At 40.9% G+C, this 21,054-nt stretch overlaps 1 protein-coding gene across 2 annotated transcripts in view; it reads left to right on the top strand.

The window, feature by feature from the left end:
* The window catches only part of SPATS2 (spermatogenesis associated serine rich 2), a 139,200-nt gene that overhangs the window by 89,896 nt on the left and 28,250 nt on the right, over window positions 1-21,054 (top strand). The window contains exons 4-6 of one of the 2 annotated variants that reach the window (XM_013006956.2): window positions 12,622-12,730; window positions 14,524-14,573; window positions 17,126-17,393. In XM_013006956.2, the coding sequence (XP_012862410.2) occupies window positions 12,622-12,730; window positions 14,524-14,573; window positions 17,126-17,393 (427 nt within the window). The remainder of the gene's footprint in view (window positions 1-12,621; window positions 12,731-14,523; window positions 14,574-17,125; window positions 17,394-21,054) is intronic. The other variant, XM_045287321.1, reaches the window with a different exon arrangement.

Genomic DNA, 21,054 nt, shown 5'->3' with positions numbered 1-21,054 from the left:
GGCAATGAATGTACAAATGCGCTTTACACAATTGATGTGTGTATGGATTGTGATAAGAGTTGTATGAGCCCCTAATAAAATGATTTAAAAAAATAATAATAATAATGCCCTAAGGGAAAAAAAAAGGGCATCCTTATTGAACTTTTTGGCTGCCTACATAACCTGAAATCCTTCCTAGAATAAAGTATCTGGGGGGAAGGGGGACGAGCCCTTGTCATCTGGAATGAAAATAATGGACATCATTTTAAATGCATAGCTGAACACAGAAGTAAAGGAAATCTCCAGGGCCCAAGATAGAAAGGGAAGTGGAAAAGCAGAGTAACCCAGAGTGTTTGCAGTGACAAATGGATTTTACCACACAGAACTATGAAGCCCAGGGCTTGTCCTGGGGTGAAGAATTAGGACTGACATCTGACGTGGTGCTAAAAATATTTCACCTCAGGAAAGGATAAACTAGCGTAAATGTTCCCACTGAGCGGGCGTGTTCCCACTGATTTTTCCCCCCTCTGCATTTTGTTTGAGAATATACAGAGCAAAACATACACCAATCTACATGTAAAATTTAAGTGACACTGAGTACATTCTTTTATTTTTTTAAACCATTTTATTTGGAGTTAATACAGATATCCTATCATTCCATACTTCGGCCACTCAAGTAGTATTGTACAAATGCTACCACAATAAGTTTCAAAGCATTCGTTTTCTTCCTGAATTCCTTGAGCTCTCTTTTACACCCCCAACACCACTGTCCGTCCGTGTCCCCCCACCCCCCACACACACACACCCACCTCCAAGCCTTATTCTACTTGCTGCCCCTGTAGGTTCATCAATCTTGGGAGATCAACTGGCAAGGTTTGGGTTTTCGGGTTTTTTTTGTTGTTTCTTAAACTGACAAGGTTTTAACCTTTTAAATAAGTTGTGCAGTGCAGTCATGCTCATCTTCCTTCTCCGACTTCTTTCTCCCTCATGAATTAACATTCATTCACTGCCCTCTTATTTAATTGTTGAGTCGCTATTGTCTGTTTTGTTCCAGGCACATCATTCTGTAAAAAAATGTACTCTCCTTGTTGTGAGGTGCCATTAATTTGTGAGTTCTGACTCATAGCAGCCCTGTGTTCAGCAGAACAAGAAACACTGCCCTAGGCTGAGCTTTTGTTAGTTAAGCTAATGTTTGGTTTTAAGAAAATTTTAAGGACTGTTTCTAGTTTAAGGTTTAAAAATTATCTCAAAGCAATAGTTTCAGAACTCACCTTCCATGACTGCAGAAAGTCTAGATTCCATGAGAATGTGAAATTGTGTTCTGCATATCCCTTCTATAAAGTCTGATGAAAATGCTCAGTAATGATAGCCAAGTCTCATGGCAAAGGGAGCAATTGGTCATGAATGCAGCTAGCCATACATTCCATATTCTCCTTTCTCTGTTGTTGCCAGTGAATTAGAGACTAGTTGTTGTGCTTTAAATGGCTGCTTGTGAGCGTTTAGGACCCCAGGCTCCACACAATGGTCTAGGAACTAGAACAGAAACACCAAAAGCCATCACCAGGCCAGTTATCGGGGTATCCCATGGAACTTTGACCCGAATTCTCTCAAGTCCTTGGCAGCTAGTCGTCTTTTTTTTGTCATTTATATATAAATATATCACGCAACTTTTACCAGTTCCACTTCTTATAAGTCTATAACTTATTTCCCCTCCACACTAGTTTAACTATATTAAAAAGAGTTGTGTGATCATCACCACAATCAATCAGAACATTTCTTCATTCTTCATCCCATTATGATTAGCTTCCCATTACCCCCCTTACCTCCCCTATCATAAGTCTAAAGAACTGTTAATCTAGTTACTATCTCTGTAAAGTTTACAACTTATTGACAGCAATGACAATAATCAGCTGTGTAGCCTGATCCTTTCTCAAAGCTACTTTTCAGTCACCATCAAAACCCCTAGCCCCTGCTATCCACTAAGAAACTTAGGTCTCTATACAAATTTGCCTCTTCTTTTTTTAAAGCATTTTATTGAGGAGTCTTACTGCTCTTATCACAATCCATACATACATCCATTGTGTCAAGTACATTAGTACATATGTTGCCATCATAATTTTCAAAACATTTTCTTTCTACTTGAGCCCTTGGTATCAGCTTATTTCCCCCTCCTCCATTCTCCCTCCCTCATGATCCCTTGATAATTTATAAATTATTTTTTTCATGTCTTAAACTGACCGCTGTCTCCCTTCACCCACTTTTCTGTTGCCTGTCTCCTAGGGAGGGGGTTATATGTCGCTTGATTCCCCTTTTCTGGTTATATGTCGAGCATTGTGATTGATTCCCCTTTTCTCCTCCCACCTTCATCTTCCCCTCCTGGTATCGCTACTCTCATTATTGGCCCTGAGGGGTTTATCTGCCCTGGATTCCCTGTGTTATGAGCTCTTATCTGTACTAGTGTACTTGCTCTGATCTAACTGGATTTGTAAGGTAGAATTGGGGTCATGATAGAGTGGGGGTGGGCGACGAGGAAGCATTAAAGAACTAGAGGAAAGTTGTGTGTTTCGTCAGTGCTGTACTGCACCTGTTGTCTCCTCCTTGTGACTCTTCTGTAAGGGGGTATCCAGTTGTCTACAGATGGGGTGTGAGTATCCAGTCTACACCCCCCCTCATTCACGTTGATAATGATTTTTTGTTCTGGGTCTTTGATGCCTGATACCTGATCCCATCAACACCTCATAATCACACAGGCTGGTGTGCTTCTTCCATGTGGGCTTTGTTACTCCTCAGCTAGATGGCCACTTATTTATCTTTAAGACCCCAGATGCTATACGTTTTGATAGCCGGGCACTATAAGAGGAAACCAGCCTCTAACAACTGAAGGGTCTATAGGCACAATTATATGGTTATAATGTATAAAGATCATAGTAAAGTAATAGGGGATAGGGAAGATAAGAGAGAGAATAAAATAAAGTAGTCAGACATATTTTATGGTAGCATGTTCACCTCAGTGCATCTTGATGGCCCATGTGGAGGTGGGAGAAGAGAGAAGGGAATCTCTACTGTCTTGGGACATTTATAGGTAGCTATAAAATTTGCATATTCACTGGTTACTTACGTCACCAGGTGGGTGGTAACTACAGTAAGGTCCCTGAGATCACAGGTGAGGAAACCGAATACCTGCATTGGGGGAAGGTATGAGGGGAGTTGGGTGACACTCTGGAAAGAGATAGCAACAGGATGTTTGCTTCTGTAGGGAGGTAAAATCAACCATATGCTTACTTTAAAGCAGCATAGCTGTTAGAGGAGACTGTGGGAATGATATTTAAAGCAGTATAATGTACTTGGACTTTATCTCTAACTTAGCAAAGTGTGGTGGCTTTCCTACTGTGGAATGCTAGCTTTCCAGATTCCCTCTGTTATAAGTTAGGGAGTATAGTCCTCGTCCTATTTCTCTCCATGTTGGTTTCCTACACAGACACCATCAGCTCTCTTCACCACATTTGCTGTGCACCCATTTTGTCTTCAACAATCGTGTCAGGGAAGGTCAGCATCACAGAATGCTGGGTTATTAGAACAAAGTGTTTTTGTGTTGAGGGAGTACTTCAGTGGAGGCCCAATGTCTGTCTGCTGCTTTAATATTGAACAAATAAATATATGTACATAGATCTATTTTCCTGTCATCATATATAAATGTATTTACATGTGTACATGCCTGTATTTAGACCTCTATAAATGTCCTTTGCCTTCTAGTTCTTTCTTCTATTTCCTTTTACTTTCCTCTTGTCCCACTATCATGCTCAGCCTTTGTTTGGGTTTCAGTAATTCCTTGCAGCTCCATTGCCCTTGATCAAACCCCACCAGGCACCCTATGCCCTCCTAGCCATCTATTTTAAGTCACTAGTTGTTCCCTTGCCCCTTGATTTGTTGGCACCCCCCCTAACTTTCTTCCCACCTCCACCTCTCCCATGTCCCCCCGGAATTGTCAGTTCTGTTGTTTTCTCCTCCAGATTGTTTTTCCCGCCTATCTTATCTAGATAGACATGCAGAAACAATAATGAGCACAAAAACAAGACAAAGCAAAACATAACAAAAGAAAAAAAAGAAAACAACAAAACATCAAAAAAAGTAAAGCCTATAAATCAGCAGTTCTCAACCTGTGCGTCACCACCCCATTGGGGGGGTCTAACAAACCTTTCACAGGGGTCGCCCAGTTCATAACAGTAGCAAAATGACAGTGATGAAGTAGCAACGAAAATAATTTTATGGTTGGGGCGTCACCACACATGAGGAACTGTATTGAAGGGTTGCGGCATTAGGAAGGTGGAGAACCACTGCTATAAATAGTTCCAGGTCTGTCGACCTTTTTGAGTGTTTCCTAGTGAGTCTGATGGGGCGCCACATCCTGGCCCCACAGTCTATTTTGCTCCCCTTGCTGTTCTCTTGCACACTGTTAGTGTTTCGCCCTGGTGTGGTGGGGCCAGATTGGGCACAATTCCTGCACTGTATCTCCAATGTTGTCCCCTGTAGCACTATGTGTCAGTGAGGGACACCTTGGTGGGGCCGGCCCTATGGTCCTCTCTGTGCATTGGCTACTCCAAGCCGGATTAGCGTCCTCGGGGCTTGGTGGGCCAGGATGTGTTCCCCTCTCCTTCCCTCTTCATTTCATTTTCCTCTTTTTGCCTTTTTCTATAAGTGAATTCATATAACATTTGTCCTTTTGTACTTAACTTACTTCAAGTTTTCAAGTTTCATCCATATCCTAACTTGTATCAAGACGTCCTCTTTACACTGTGTGTACCTACTGCTTTATCTGTTCATCTGTTGGAGGACATTTGGGTTGTTTCCATCTTGTGGCGATTGTGACTAGTGCTGCAGTGAACTTTGGTGTACAATGCAAGAAAGGGTTTGTTTTCCAGTCTTTGGAGAATATACCTAGCAGTGGAATTGCTGGGTCATATGACAGTTCTCTTTAGTTGTGTTTTTTTTTTTGCGTACTCACTGTACTGCTCTCCACATGGGGGAGGGGTTACATTCCTGCTAACTGCAAGATCAGTAGTTCGAATTCACCAGCTGCTGCGTGGAAGATAGTTGAGACTGTCTGTTCTTGTAAAGATTTAAAATCTCAGAATCCCAAAGAGGTAGTTCTACCTTTATAAGGTCACTATGAGTTAGAATCGACTTGATATCAGTGAATTTGATTTTCTGAGTTTGAAAGTGAAATAGGATCCATGCCTCACACCACACACAAACACAAATTCAAAATGGGTTAAGTATTTAAGTGTGTAATTTAAAACCATAAAGTTCTTAGACCAAGCAGGAAATGCTCAGAACTAGCTTTCAACTGTTATCTCGTATAATAGGGAAACACACAGCAAAAACAAAATTAAAAAAAAAATATGGAACATCATAAAAATGTGACAGAAAAAGTGAAAAGATAGGTACTAGACTGGGAGAATATCTTTGGAAGCCATGCATCCAACAAGAATCTAAAAAATACCCACCCCCCCCACAGTGGGGTGAACCAAGAAGGAAACATAACAGATCAGCAATGGGAGCCAAGCCAAGCCATAAAACCCTTGAGGAGCCCCCACAATAGACTTCAGACTAGGAGGGGCAGTTCCCAGAACACTCTCCTGACCGGTGGGGAGATAGTCATAAAGGTCAGCAGACAGACCTGGAATTGAGGGGCAGTTCCCAGAATACTCCCCTGACCGGTGGGGAGATAGTCATAAAGGTCAGCAGACAGACCTGGAATTATGCATGTTTTTTCTTTTCTGTTTTTGCTAGTTTTTTTTTTTTTTCTCTTTTTATTAAAGCCTTTGGGTTTTGGTTTTTTTTTTGTCTCTGTTGTTGTTTTGCCTACCTATTTAAGATAGGTATGGGAGGCAAGCCAGAGGAGAAAGCAACAGGACCAGTAGTTCCTGAGGGACCTGGGAGGTGGAGACAGCGGGGGTGGGGGTGCAGTGCGGTAAGCAAACAAGGCCATAGACAGGAGAACAACTAGGGAGTTAAAATCAACAACAAGGAGGAAGTAGAGATCCTGGTGGTGTTGGAGCAACAGCAGTCTAGCTGAGAGGAATTACTAAGAGGCAGAAGGGCGAGCATGATAGTGGGGCAGGAGGAAGGAAACAGGAAAGATTCTAGGAAGCAAACCTATGGATAGAAGAGGTATAAACATAGGTGTTTACTTATGTAAATATATTCATAAAAATAGAGGTATTGGCCTAAGTCCATATATTTATATGGCAATACATTGAGAAAATGGACGGACACTTTGGGCCTCTAGCAAGCCCACATGGAAGAAGCACACTAGCCCATGCGATCATGAGGTGTTGATAGAATCAGGTAACAGGTACCAGAAGACAAAAAACATATTGTTGAGAACAAGGGGGGTTGAAGCAGAGACCCAAAGCCCATCTGTAGGTAATAAGGACATGCCCTCACAGAAGGGATGAGTCATCCAGGCGCCGTATAGCACCGATGAAACATACAATGTTCCTCTGTTCTTTGAGACTTCCTCACTCTCCACTATCTTGACCCCCGTTCTGCCTTTCAGTTCTGGCTAGAGTTCTGGTGGAGATTGTACAGTGGTACAGATAAGAGCTCAGGACACATGGAATCCAGATCAGATAAACCCCTCACGAACAGAAATGGAAGTAGCAATACCAGGAGAGAAACATTGGTGAAGGGAGATAGCGGTCGGTGTAAGACATGAAAATAGTAATTTATCAAGGGGTCACAAAGGCAAGGGTAGAGAGCTTATACCAAGGGCTCAAATAGAAAGTAAGTGTTTAGAAAACGATGATGGCAACATATATACAAATATACTTCATACAATTGATGTATGGAATGTTGTAAGAGCTGTAAGAGCCCCCAATAAAATTATTTAAATTAAAAAAAAAGAATCCCCAGAGAACAAATAAAGCCGAGTGCTTCGGGGCAGAAGGTTTTCTTGTGGAGTGGGGTGCCATGCAGCTGAGTGTCTTCAGGTTGAGACTTCCTGGAGTAGGTGCCTCCGGGCACTTAATTCAAGGAGTTAGGTTCGCTGATCCTTGGAGCTGGAGCTCAGTGTCTTTGAGTTGAAGCTTAACAGCAGAGCATCATGCACTTGGGGTATTTATTAGCAGCCCTGAAAGAACTTTGTAACATGTATTAACCTAACAACTTCCTCCTGAGCACTTTCACCTTTATCATACCTGTTAACTTCACTATAAACCCTATATTCTTGGGGGGATATATATATATATAAAAAAACTTTCAGCAAAAACAAAAAGACAATGTCTATCTATATAAGATAGGCAGGATAAACAATTCCAAGGAGAAAACAATGGGACAGATTGTTCTGGGGGGACAGGGGAGAAGAGAAGATGGAGGAAAGGGAGGGGGAGCCAACAAACCCAGGGACAAGGGCACAACAAGAGATCTAAAATCGATGGCGAGGAGGGCATAGAATGGGTGGTGGGGTTCAGTCAATTGTAATGTAGCTGAGAGGAAGTACAGAGATGAAGGTTGAAATGATAATGGGACAAGAGCAAAGTAAAAGGAAATAGAGGAAAGAACTAGGAGGCAAAGACATTTATAGAGGTATAAATATAGGCATGTACATATGTAAATATATCAATATATAATGATAGGGATAGAGGTCTATGTACATAATATTTATAGGTTAAGTATTAAGGTAGCAGATGGACCTCTACTTCAGCTCTCCCTCAATGCAAGAACACCTTGTTCTAACATTCCGGCATTCTGTGATGCTCACCTTCCCACCACAATAGTTGAAGACAAAATGGGTGCATAAGCTAATGTGAAGAAAGGTGGAGAAAGGGGGAACCGATCACAATGATCGACGTACAACACCACCACCACCACACACACCTTTCACCAGGGGGACAACAACAAAAACATGGGTGAAGGGAGACAGCAGATGGTATAAAATGTAAAAAAACTAATTTATAAATTATCGAGGTGGGAGTGTGGATGAAGGCGGGGGAAAAAGAACTGATACCAAGGACTCACGTAGAAAGAAAATGTTTTGGAAATGATGGCTACCTACATATGTAGAAATGCACTTGATAGAATTGATGTATGGGTTGTTATGAGCTGTGAAAGCCCCAGATAAATATTTTTCAAAAAAAAGAAATACCTGTCATCATTAGTCATGCAAAAGAAGCAAATCGGAACAACATTGAAAGAACAGCTCACCCCAAGATTGATAACAAAGTTAAACAAACAACAGAAGACAACAAATGCTGGAGAGAGTATGGGGAGACTGGAAACCTTGTATCTACTGGTGGAACTGTAAAATGATATAGCCACTGTGGAAACCAGTACGGATTTTCATCAACAGATTGGGAATAAAAACACTGTATGACCCAGCAATCTCTCTACCAGTCCTAAAGCAGTCAGTTCCCTGTGCACACCCATGTTCATTGCAGCACTATTCACAATAGCAAAAAACAAAGGAACCCATGGAAATGCTCATCGGTGAAAGAATGGATAAACAGATGTGGGGGCCTACATATAGCGGGATGCTATGCAACCTTAAAAAATAACTTCTTAATATGATTGAACTATTGAATTGTGTTGATATGTGAATTATATGTCAAGAGAAGTTTAAAAAAAAATAACAGGGACTCCGTGAAACACTTCATGACATACATGTACCTGGAGGACATTACACTGAATGAAATTAGTCAAAAAAGGACAAATAATGTATGAGACCACTGTTACACAAAAAAACACCAAGAGAAGGTTTTCACACCAAAAGAAACAAATGTTGATGGTTACCAGAGAAGGAAGGGGAAGGCCAGGCTAGAAGATAGAAGTGTCTTGTTGGTGAAGGGAAAGACAATATCTAACTAGAGGGAGATGGATATGCACAGGCAGAATTATAGGAACGGGCAAGATTGCTTTGATGAATGTAGAGGCTAGTAGTTGAATGCTGAACTGCTGATCTGCTATGTTAAAGCCTCACCTAACTCACAATAAAATGTTTGTTTTTAAGAAATGGGTAGTGGGGGCACAGGGCACTAACCCACCCAAGGGGAGGGTATTGTTTATATCTCCACAGGGAAAGAGGGACCAGATTTCAACCCGGTGCTCCAAGATGTGAATGCAACATATTGGCATGAAGCAGGGAACCAGTAGAGAGGTCTGAGGAGCCTGCCCCAATCCCAACTACATGGACAGATGCCCCTCCACCCAGAAGAATTTACTTCAGAGGACAGCACTGAAGCTACAGCTCAGGGAAAGGGACATTTCTGATAAGAGCACACAGGAGCAAATGAAGGGGGAGGAAGAGAGGGGGGGTCACATCTTGGCCCACCAAACCTTGAGGGCGATATCCCTGCTCAGAGCAGCCAATGCACAGAGAGGACCATATGGCCGGCCCCACTATGAGACACTACATCCCTCACTGACCCATAGCCCTACAGGGGACAGCATGGGAGACACAGAGCAGAATTGTGCCTGCTCTCACCCCACCACACCAGGGTGAAACACTAAGGGCATGCATCAGATTACCAAGGGCAGCAGAGCAAGGAAGTCCTGAGGGAATACCAAAAATAGACTTTGGGGCCAGGGCGAGGCACCCCATCAGACTCTACCAGAAAACACACCTAAATGTCAACAAACAGACCTTGAACTATTTACAGGCTTTTTTTTTGTTTTTTTGCAGGGGGACATGGGAGAGGGGGAGGTGGGGGAAAGGAAGTGGTGTTAACAAACCCAGGGACTAGGGAACAACAAATGATCCTAAATCGGTGGCAAGGAGGATGTAAGAGGCCTGGTAGGGCTTGATCAAGGGCAATGTGAGAGGAATTACTGAAACCAAATGAAGGCTGAGCATGATAGTGGGACAAGAGGAAAGTAAAAGGAAATAGAGGAAAGAACTAGGAGACAAAGGGCATTTATAGAGGTCTAAATACAGGCATGTACATATGTAAATATATTTATATATGATGTCTGGGAAATAGATCTATGTGCATATATGAATAGGTTTAGTATTAAAGTAGCAGATGGTCATTGGGCCTCTACTCAAGTACTCCCTCAATGCAAGAACACTTTGTTGTATTAAACTGGCATTCCATGATGCTCACTTTCCCTACACCATCACTGAAGACAAAGTAGGTGCATAAGCAAATGTGAAGAAAGCTGATGGTGCCGGGCTACCAAAAGATGTAGTGTCTGGGGTCTTAAAGGCTTGAAAGCGGCCATCTAACTCAGAAGCAACAAAACCCACATGGAAGATGCACACCAGCCTGTGTGATCACGAGGTGTTGATGGGATGAGGTATCAGGCATCAAAGAACAAAACCTCATATCATTGTGAATGAGAGGGAATGCAGAGTGGGAACCCAAAACCCATCTGTAAGGCAACTTGGCATTCTCTTAGAGAAGGGTCACTGAGAGGAGACAAGCCAGTCAGGGTGCTGTATAGCACCGATGAAACATACAACTTTCCTCTAGTTATTTAATTCTTCCTTCCCCCCACTATCATGATCCCAATTCTACCTTACAAATCTGGCTAGATCAGAGGATGTACACTGGTACAGATAGGAACTGGAAACACAGGGAATTCAGGACAGGTGAACCCCTCAGGACCAGTGGTGAGAGTGGTGATACCGGGAGGGTAGAGGGAAGGTGGGGTAGAAAGGGGGAACCGATCACAAGGATCTACATATAACCCCATCCCTGGGGGACAGACAATAGAAAAGTGGGTGATGGGAGACATTGGACAGTGTAAGAAATGACAAAATAATAATTTTTAAGTTATCAGGGGTTCATGTCGGGGTGGGAAAGGCTGGGGGGAAATGAGCTGATACCAAGGGCTCAAGTAGAAAGTAAATGTTTTGAGAATGATGATGGCAACAAATGTACAAATGTGCTTGACACAATGGATGGATGGATGGATTTTGATCAGAGTTGTATGAGCCCCCAATAAAATAATTAAAAAACAACAACTTTGTTTTTAAAAAATAAAGATAAATAATTATAAAACAGGCAAAGGACTTGAATAGACTTAAAGGTCAAATAGAACCCCCAAGACTATGGCCTACAGTCTGGAACTGGACTCACCTAGGTTTTAGAATAATCAACCATTTAAAATTAAAAAGATAACATTAACCCAAGGACAGAGTTCAGAGGATTAGGAAAGGAGGAGGAATAGAAGCAGGAAATACAAGGAGGAAGTAGGGTAAAGTGATTGATAAGTGATGGTATTGCTTACTATGTAGTAAGCAGGTGCTCTCCTGGCATAGTGGTTATGTGTTAGGCTGCTAACTGCAAGGTCAATGCTTTTAAACCACCAGCTGCTCCACAGGAGAAAGATAGACTTTGTTCCCAGAAATAGTCTCAGAAACCCACAGTAGCAGTTCAGCCCCCCTATAGGGTCTTTCTAAGTTGGAATTGACCCGATAGCAGTGTTTGGTTTTCATTTATATAGTAAGCACTATTTTAGGCAGTGGGCATTCAACAGCAAGTAGACATAAGAAAGCTCACTTCTGCATTGTTTATAATAACTAAAAGTTAGAAACCGTGTGTCTGTTAACACAAGAATGAATATATTCATATAATGGAAATACTACTTTAGCAGTTAAATGAGAGCTGTATCTATCAACATAAAAATAATCTTAAAAGCAATGTAAGTACACATGTACATAAAGCTATTTATGTTATATAAAGCAATACCAGGTATTCAAAACAGATATGTAAACTTAAAAAAGAAAGCATGGATCTAAATGATAACAAAACTCAGTAGAAATCTCTGAGGTAGGAAAAAGGGAAATTAGATTTATGAAAGATTCATGAGGCTTCAGTTGTTTTTATTTTGTTTTTCTTTTAAGTATGCATTGTATAGTAAGAATTATATTTATGTTTTGTATATCTGGGGCCCTGGCAGTCTGGTGGTTCTTATTGAACTGCTAATTGCAGTCTGTGGTTCAAAAGCACCACCTGCTTTGCAAGAGAAAGAAGAGGCTTTCTACTCCTGTAAAGAGTTAGAGTAAAAAAAAAAAGAGTTAGAGTCTCAGAAACCCACAGGGTGGTTCTGCCCTGTGTTATGGGGTCGCTCTGAGTCAGCATCCACTCCGTGGCCGTGAGTTTGGGTTCTTAAATGATGCTTAGAATAGCTTATAATAATACCGGATGATATCTATAAATTATAAATTTAGATACAGATTATATCTAAATTTTAAATTATAGAGCTGTAGCACAATGAAAAGATATAAAATTAAAATCTTTTGAAGAATTCTCTATAAAAATCTAAGTTGTTACTGTTGGTGAAGTTCATTAGGCTTCCCACCTTCTTTCACTCCAGTGTGCCCCAAATGAGGAATTGCTGATGTTAAATGACTACATGATACCTAAATTAAACCTCCCTTTCTTGAAATAAAACTTACCACATACTTTCTATTTCTAGGAATGTTCTGCTTTTTTGCCTTTTGAATTTTATGTTGCTGAGCTCTTATCCTCATTAATGAATCATTCCTAGTAAGGTGGTTATAGATGTTCTCACTGACATTAAAGAATGATATAAACTGTCAAGAATGAAATGCCACTCTTCTGTTATTCTTTGTAGTAAGTCTCAGCTGTCAAGTGACCTAATGATGTTAGAATTAAATGATCCCATCATCTTTTCCAGATAAATGCAGTCCGTGCAATAGTTCCCAATAAGAGCAACAATGAAATCATCCTGGTCTTGCAGCACTTTGATAATTGTGTGGACAAAACAGTGCAAGCATTCATGGAAGGTAATCCAGTTTTCATATATCTGTATCTATGTATCTATATTTGCTTGTATTTGTTCAAATAGAAGTTGTTTCAGACTTGTATGGCATTCATTCAGCAATCCAGTATTTCATAGGTGGTATAGCAGAGTCCACGATAGCGTAGCCTACCTTTACATTTACATAGCTCATCTTTTTTTAGTTTTAGAAGCATTTCACTCATAAGTGAAAGACATCATCTTTGTACTCAGAATGTTCTCAACTAATATGTAAGAATAAATCCTGGGACCAGTGGTATCAGGAATTTGATGGGAATTGGGCTAGATAAGAATGTAAGAGACTCTTACTGACAAAGGATTGATTTAGTAACCCAGCAGTAGATGACAAATACAGGGACTTAGTTTCTTTTCTAGAATCTAATACTATTTAGTTTGGCTCAAGCAAGTGGCTCAAATGCAGTGGTTCTCAACCTGTGGGTCTCGACCCCTTTGGGGGTTGAATGAACCTTTCACAGGGGTCACCCGATTCATAACAGTAGGAAAATTACAGTTAAGAAGTAGCAACGACAATAATTTTATGGTTGAGGGGTCACCACAACATGAGGAACTGTATGAAAGGGTTGCGGCATGAGGAAGGTTGAGAACCCTTGCTCTAATGTGTGTGGGTTTAAGTTTCCTTATCTGACACATGGAAGAGTGACTGGCCTAGTCAAGTCTTCAGCCTTAGACTTGGGGAATATTTCACAAACTTCTCTCCACATAACTTGTTTGAGGAAACCTTAACCTTGATGTCAGATAGGACTCTGCATTTTCTGAACTGTGAGTTTGCCTATAGAGGATTACAGTGGTTGATAAAGTCCACCTGAAACCACCCTCAGTTCAGTAACTCATTAGAAGGGCTCGCAGAAAGCCGGTATGCTCATGGGTAAATTTTATTTCACTGAGGTGATTATGTGAGCCACAGACAACAGACAGAGTTGAAAAGCATCCCAAACATGGGATCATGAGTATTGTCAAGTAGGAGAGCACACCTGACGTGCTCAGTGCACCTGAGTTCTCATTGGGGCACCATGGTTGACTACCTACGTGGCTGACCTTTAGTCTCCAGCCCCTCAGAGGTAAAGTGGGTACTGAATGGCTCAAAGTCCCCCTCAGAAATCACATTGTTAAGCCTGCCCAGTGGCTGAGGCCTTCCAAGTCAACAAAGGTAAGGTACTCTCCCTAGTGGTTCCCTTCCAGGAAGCGAAGGCTAAGGCCAGACCTCCTCTCTTTCTTTGGGCAAGGTTAATGCTTACTACACAAAGCTAAACAGCCAGATGCAAACACCATATGGTTTTCCTTCTCTGCATCTGGTTTCTTTATAATGTTAGTATTTTGTTCTGGGCAGTGTAAGATGTGCAGCTCTTTCCAAAACAAATAAGAGTATAGCCAAGGTAGTGTATGGAACCTTCTGGAGGAGAGGGCATGGCACACTTAAGTTAAGCCAGTCCCCTTTTATTTGGTCCAAGATGTATGAATAGAAGAATCATCCAAATGGCCAGGCTACATTAATGTCTTTCTTTCTTTCCTTTTTGGGGGAGGGTGGTAGGGGGAGAACTTGCTATACAAATTAGATGGAGAAGGGAGATCAGAATAGGAAAATATTCCAAAAGATAATCACGTTGTAATTATCCCCTTACCTTAGCTCAGAGACATGAACTTTAACTTTCCCTGTTAGGAGCTTTGGAAATCCTCAATCAATTACAAAATACAGAGGCATGAATTCCTGCTTGACTGTGTGTGGCAGGAGAGAAAATTTGCAATTGGTCTTTCTTCCAGGTAGTGCCAGTGAAGTACTCAAAGAATGGACAGTAACAGGCAAGAAAAAGGTAACAACGAATCAACTATTAACAGCATGGTGTTGATACTGGTATAATTAAGAAATATTCAGACTCTGCCAAGATGTTTGAAAGAAATTATTTACAGACCCATCTTCAGGTTACCATGCAAACATGTCTCCACCTGTGACTTTGAAACCCAGGTCTCTCTAGCTTAGAGTGCTGGTCTTGGCCATGTGACTTAAGGTTTGACTACAGTGGACTTTACCGTGGAGCCATTGTTGAGGGGACCTTGACGTTAGGAAAGTGAAATGAAAGAATGTGTCAGGGAATGAAGAACTCCTCTAGAGAAAGTCACCTGGCCCATGGTTTTCAACATCATCGTACCGTAGATCCATTGAAATACTTAAGACTGTTAGTTCAGACCACTGTTCTATTCTTAATTCGCTGTGTGGTAGTTCCTGATATTAATGAACTTTGACTTAAAACCTAAAGGGGGCCTTTGTTCTTATAGCTACTAAGTACCTTACAGAGTGGCCTGTTGTTCCACTTAAGGGAAGGAGAAGGCACTTGGTCCTGGCGTCAGTCCTGTTCCTCTGCTTACTGACTTTGTGACCCTTTAGGGTTGTTGATGTGCAGGCACTGTTAGGTGCCTTCATCTGCTCCTCTCTAAAACAGGAACAGAATACTAACAAATAACAAGTACAATGCCTCACGTTAGGTCTTGCTCTCTTCCCATCCACTTGAGACTAAAATGCTTCCCCCTCCACCCCCCCCCCCAAAAAATACTAGCTGGTCTCTAAAAGCTCAGCACCCTAAATCTAGCTCCTTTAGAAAATGCCTAAAGTATTGATTTAAGACAGGTTTCTCTATTAAATGTATTACTGCATATAGCTAGTTAAGGTGTCCTTATCCTATATTATCACTGCTGGAATTCTTTCTTGATGACTCTTAATCATTTCATTAGCACCATCAGGTCCTGATCAAACCCAGGGTTGGTCCCAGTGGCATTGAAGAAATTTCTCCAAGGAGAAGCTAATACAACTACAGATTCCCATGGGGTTCATTTGCTTGACATTTGCTTCTCTTCCTCCCACTGCTTTTACCCTACCACACATAGGTGTGTGTGCGCTGACGAACACCATTTCTTAATATAGTGACCCAGGACTGTAAGTTCCTAATGATCTAAAATAAACTGAAGCTGGAAACGTCTTGTGTATGTTGCAGACACACAAAATATGGAGAAAGAAAATTAATATCACTTTGGTGATCCACAACAGCCAAATCCAATCCAGTCCACTGTCAGGATTAGTCTAATAAGAACTGATTGTGAGCAGTTATTAGATGAGTTTTTATTTACGTGGGAGAGTGATAGGAAATCTCAGCTGTTCTGTCTGCGAGAAAGTACTTGACAAAGAAAAGGAGAGCCGTGCGATTCTAACTAGAGCACCTTGAGAATGGTCGTGCTCCTTCTGGAGAACGATCGATGGATATCAGGCTGCCCTGAGGGATAAGATTAATTATTACCAATAGAGGTGTGGGTTTGTTTATTTTAATTTCAGTGTTTGTATAGATAATACAGTCACATGGTTCAAAATTCAAAGGGTATAAAAGTGAATGCACTGAAATGTCTTTATTCCACCCCTGTTCCCTAGCAATCTGGTCTGCTGTTCTAAAACAGACAGCATTTTTCCTTCGTGTAATACGTCTTTCTTGTTACTTATGGATATGTAGTCATTTTACTGGTAGGCTGTACCATAGCTTATTTAAACCTACTGGTCAACATTTGGGTTATTTCTAATGCTTGACTATTAACAATATTGCATTTGGTACATACATTAGTGTCACTGCAGGATAAATTCTTGGAAGTAAAGTTGTTGGTCAAAGGATATATGCATTGTAATGATGGTAAATATTATTAGATTGCCATTGAAAAAGTTCCAGTTCACACTCCCACCAGTGATCAGTGAGAATGTCTGTTTCCCCACAAACTTAGCACCCCCCCTAGTGCTATCAGACTTACTAGGTTTGATTAATTTAAACCTGATAAAAATACAATTTTAATTTATGTCTCTTACTAGATGAAGGTTGTATTTCATCCTGTATGTCTATATTCTATATCACTTTTCTACTGGGTTGTTGATTTTTTGGCTTTGTTTTTTTTTTTTTAGCATTTTATTAGGGGCTCATACAACTGTTATCCCAATCCATACACACATCAATTGTGTAAAGCGCATTTATACATCGTTTCTCAAAACATTTTCTCTCCATTGAAACCCCCGACATTAGGTCCTCAGGCTTTGTTTTTTAAGTTGCATGCTTTGTTTGTTTGTTTTTCACATCTTATTATTTATCTTTTTATTTTGCTTATGGTCATTTTTGCCAGACAGACGTTTTTAATTTATGTGTTTGAATTTTTTCTAAGTATAAGATTTTGCACACAGTTATTCCAGGTAGTACTTCAGTATAATAAAAAACTTGTGGACCTGCTGGAAGAATGTGCAAGAAATCAGAAATACTGGTTTCTTTGGGGGTCTGAACTTTAGCCCTCTGGGGTGTTGGGATCATGTTTTTTCCTTGGTCACATCTTTCATAACCCTTAGAACAAAAAGAAGAAAAGCAAACCAAAACCTGCAGCAGAAGCAGCTAACAGTATCCCAGATCCCAGGAAACTGGCTTCCATCCAAGAGGAACCGCCAGCACCTTCCTCAGAGAAAGGAGGTCTTAATGGTTACCATGTCAATGGTGCCCTCAACGATACCGAGTCTGTGGACTCCCTCAGTGAAGGTTTGGAGACACTTTCGGTGGATGCCAGAGAACTGGAGGATCCTGAGTCCGCCACATCAGACATCCAGGCACTAGATAGAACAGGTGAGCTGATTCGTGGTTTTTTGTTTTTTAAGTTGCATTCAGTTGAAAAATACAGAGTCCCCATTGATGAGAAAGCTATCAACACATTAAACCTCATTGGTCTTTCTTTTGTTTGAGTTTTTGTTACTTCTGTGAAAGAGTCATCTTTTGCAGTTATCCAAGGCCTAGAAAAATAGAATTTTCAGTTAGTTGTCACATAAGTTGAACTTCAGTCTAAATCAGGCTGACTTAATAGAAGTAATTTTGTTTTGTTGTGGAGAATCCATGCAGCAAAATCTATGCCAGTTCAGCAACCTTGATTACTTTCTTCCCATTGTGCAGCCATCCACACCAGCCTTTACAGAATTGCCCACGGTCCCTAAGATTCCTGTCTACTCTTTTGAGAGGCTCTTGTCACTCTGCCCATTTAAAAAAATAAAACTAACAACATCCACTGCTATTGAATAGATTCTAGCCCCTACTGACTATACAAATTAGAGTCAAACTGCCCCATAAGGTTCCAACGCTGTAAATGTTACAGAAGCCAACTGCCACATCATTATCCTGCCTATGAAGCAGCCGGCAGATGCAAACCAAGGACCTTTAGGGTAGCAGCTGAGCACTTTAGCCTCTATACCACCAGGGCTCGCTGATCCCTCTGTAGGTTGTTCTTAAAGGTGTCTAATGCTCAAGGAAGACATATTTCCTAGTTACATACACTAAACTACAGTTTTAAGAAGACTTCAGGGAATATTTCTGTTTAAGTTTAAAGATTGTAACAGTGTGGTAGTTTCAGAGGTTCATCCAGCTCCCATGGTTCTAGAAAGTCAGGATCCCTTGAAATTTTGAAATTCTCTTCTGCATGTCTCCCTTTTTGATCAGGAGTCTTCTATAAATCTTGAATCAAAATGTTGAGTTATGGTAGCCAGATACCATCCAGTTCTTCTGGCCCCGTGGCAAAGGAGGCAGTTGTTTGTGGATGCAGTTAGCTCCACATTCCACATTCTCCTGCCCATGATTCTGCATCTTCCCCGGTTACTCCAGGTAAATAGAGACAATTATTGGGCCTTAATGGACACTTGGAAATTGTTAAAATCCTAGGCGCTATGCAAAGAACTAGGAGGTAGAAGAGAAATGTAAAATGCATTGTTAGGCCAATTAACTGGGCTGTCCTGTGGTCCTAATCCTTCAAACCAAGGCTCCAAATCCCATGATGTGTTTGAGGATGCACAAGCTCAGCAAGCTTAGCAGCTAGTCTCTCTCTCTCTCTCTCTCTCTCTCTCTCTCTCTCTCTCTGGCATTGTTTATGTAGATCACACAACTTTTGCCAGTTGAACTTTTTACAGGTGTACAACCTATTGACAACAATTAAGACAATCAGCTGTGCAGCCTTAGTCTTAAAGCAATTTTGCCATTACTATTAACCTTCAGGCCCCACCCCTGGTAACCACTAATAAACTTTGGTTTCTGAGCATTTGCTTATTCTTGTATTTTTATATAAATGAAGTCACATAATATTTGCCCTTTTATGCTTGACTTATGTCTCAGCAAAATGTTTGGAGCTCCATCGCTATCATAACATGTATCAAGACTTCCTTTTTACTCATTGAGCAGTATTTCATTGACGCATGTGCCATATTTTGTTTATCCATCCAGCTGTTTGTGGGCAGTTAGGTTATGTCCACCTTTGGGCTGCTGTGAGTGGTGCTGCAATGAGCATTGCCATATAACTCTGGTTGTGAGTCTCTGCTTTCAAGTCTTGTGTGTGTGTACCTTAGAATGGAATAGCTGGATCACATGGTAGTTTGCTTTTTAACGTTTTTGGGAACGCCACAGTTTCCCATATCAGCTACAATACTTGCATTTCTACTGGCAGTGGGGAACGGTCCCAATTTTCCCATATCCTCTCTACTGTTTGTTATTTTCTGGGTTTTGAAGGTTTGTTTTTTTCCCTAGTCATCCTAATGGCAGTTAAATGATAGCTCTGTGATTTTTGTGTCTCTGCTAACTAATGGTAGCCTAGCATCTTTTTATGTGTTTGGTGGTCATTTGAATTCCCTCTTGGTGAAATGTCTATTCAAGTCCTTTGTCCATTTGATGATTGAGTTTTTTACCCTTCTGTTATAACCATTTTACAGCTCTACTATGCACATTTCTGTCCTTAATCCATTTAAAATTTGTTGTTGTATATGGTACGAAGCATGGATCCTCTTTAATTTTTCTATGTGTGGAAATTCAATTTTCCCAGCACCATTTTTTGAGGAGGCTCATTTTTTCTCATCAAATGGACTTAGTACCTTTGTCAAAAATCATTTGGCCATGGATGTGTGGGTTTGTTTCTGAAGTTCTCAATTTTGTCTCATTGGTTACATTTAATATTTAGGTAACTGCAAATGATTAATTTTAGATGTTTAAAAAACTTGTAAGCTTATTGAGATGGATATTGATGGTGATATTATTCTAAGACCCAATGCAATGAGGACCTTATAATAACAACTGTCATCTTGGCTTTCATTAGAACAAGACTTTTGGCTTCTGTGATCCCATATTTGTTTCCTAGTAAAGAGTTATGATTGCTGTTAGTTCTAAATACAAGTATCTTGCATATTATTTTGGTTTGTTTTGTTGAGGACTGACTAGGAAGATAGTAGAATCTCCCAAATAATTTTATGAATTATTTATCCAATTCCCCTGTCTTGCTGCTCCTGCATTTTATAAATGTAATGCCAATTTAAGAATGATACTGTATGTTTAAAATGTCCTTTTATTGATTCATTCATAAATTGTAGAGACTTAGGGGGAAAATGCTATACCTACATTGATAGCAAGGAAACCAGTGATAGCTATGGGTTCATTCTTTTTTCCTGAGCTCTCTCTGCTCTCATATCCCAACTCTTTCCCTTTTCTGTGTCCTATAACTTGTAAACTTCTTTTCCTGAGACACTGTAAAATTCTACCCTCTACTGTGGGGGAAGGGCCAGCCTGCACAACTAATCTTGGGTTTGATAGGCGCAATTGTACAGTTGAAATATATATATATTTAGTCATAGAGAGTGAGAGAGATCGAAATAATGGAGTCAGACACATTTCATGGTAGCATGCTCACCTCAGCCTCACTTGGTGGTCCACGTGGAGAGAGAGAGAGACCAGAGGGCAGGAGAGGGGGGAGGGGAAGGAAGACAAGGGGAAAGGGAATAGGGGAGCAAGGGGCGGGAGGAAGGCGGAGCCGACGAGAGGCCAAAGGGGATCTTTATTGCTAACCCAGGCTTATATATCTTTGGGGGGCGTGCAAGCCCACTAATTACAGGTAAAGACATAAGTCACAGGTAGGGCTTGTACTATAGGTAATAAAACAGCAGTGAGAGGGGGATGTTCTAGGGCAGGCATCATCAAACTACGGGCCTGTGAGCCACATGTGGCCTGCTGAGGACATTTATCTGGCCCGCCCGGTGTTTTTGCCCTGTTTGTTTTTTTACTTCAAAATAAGATGTGTGCATAAGAATTTATTCATAGTTTTTTTTTTTAACTATAGTCCAGCCCTCCAACGGGTCTGAGGGCCAGTGAACTGAAACCTGTTTAAAAAGTTTGAGGACCCCTGGAATAGACAGTCGATGACTCACATTGAAGCTGAAGAAATTAAAGCAAGTCCATGAGAGCCAAAGTATGACCTCGAGTGTCTCCC

Source organism: Echinops telfairi, unplaced genomic scaffold (assembly GCF_000313985.2).
Source record: "Echinops telfairi isolate 266 unplaced genomic scaffold, ASM31398v2 ScPeMD7_12;HRSCAF=54, whole genome shotgun sequence".
NCBI lineage: Eukaryota > Metazoa > Chordata > Mammalia > Afrosoricida > Tenrecidae > Echinops > Echinops telfairi.
The sequence above is the reverse complement of the archived record's forward strand: the minus strand, read 5'-3'. Positions and strand labels throughout refer to the sequence as shown.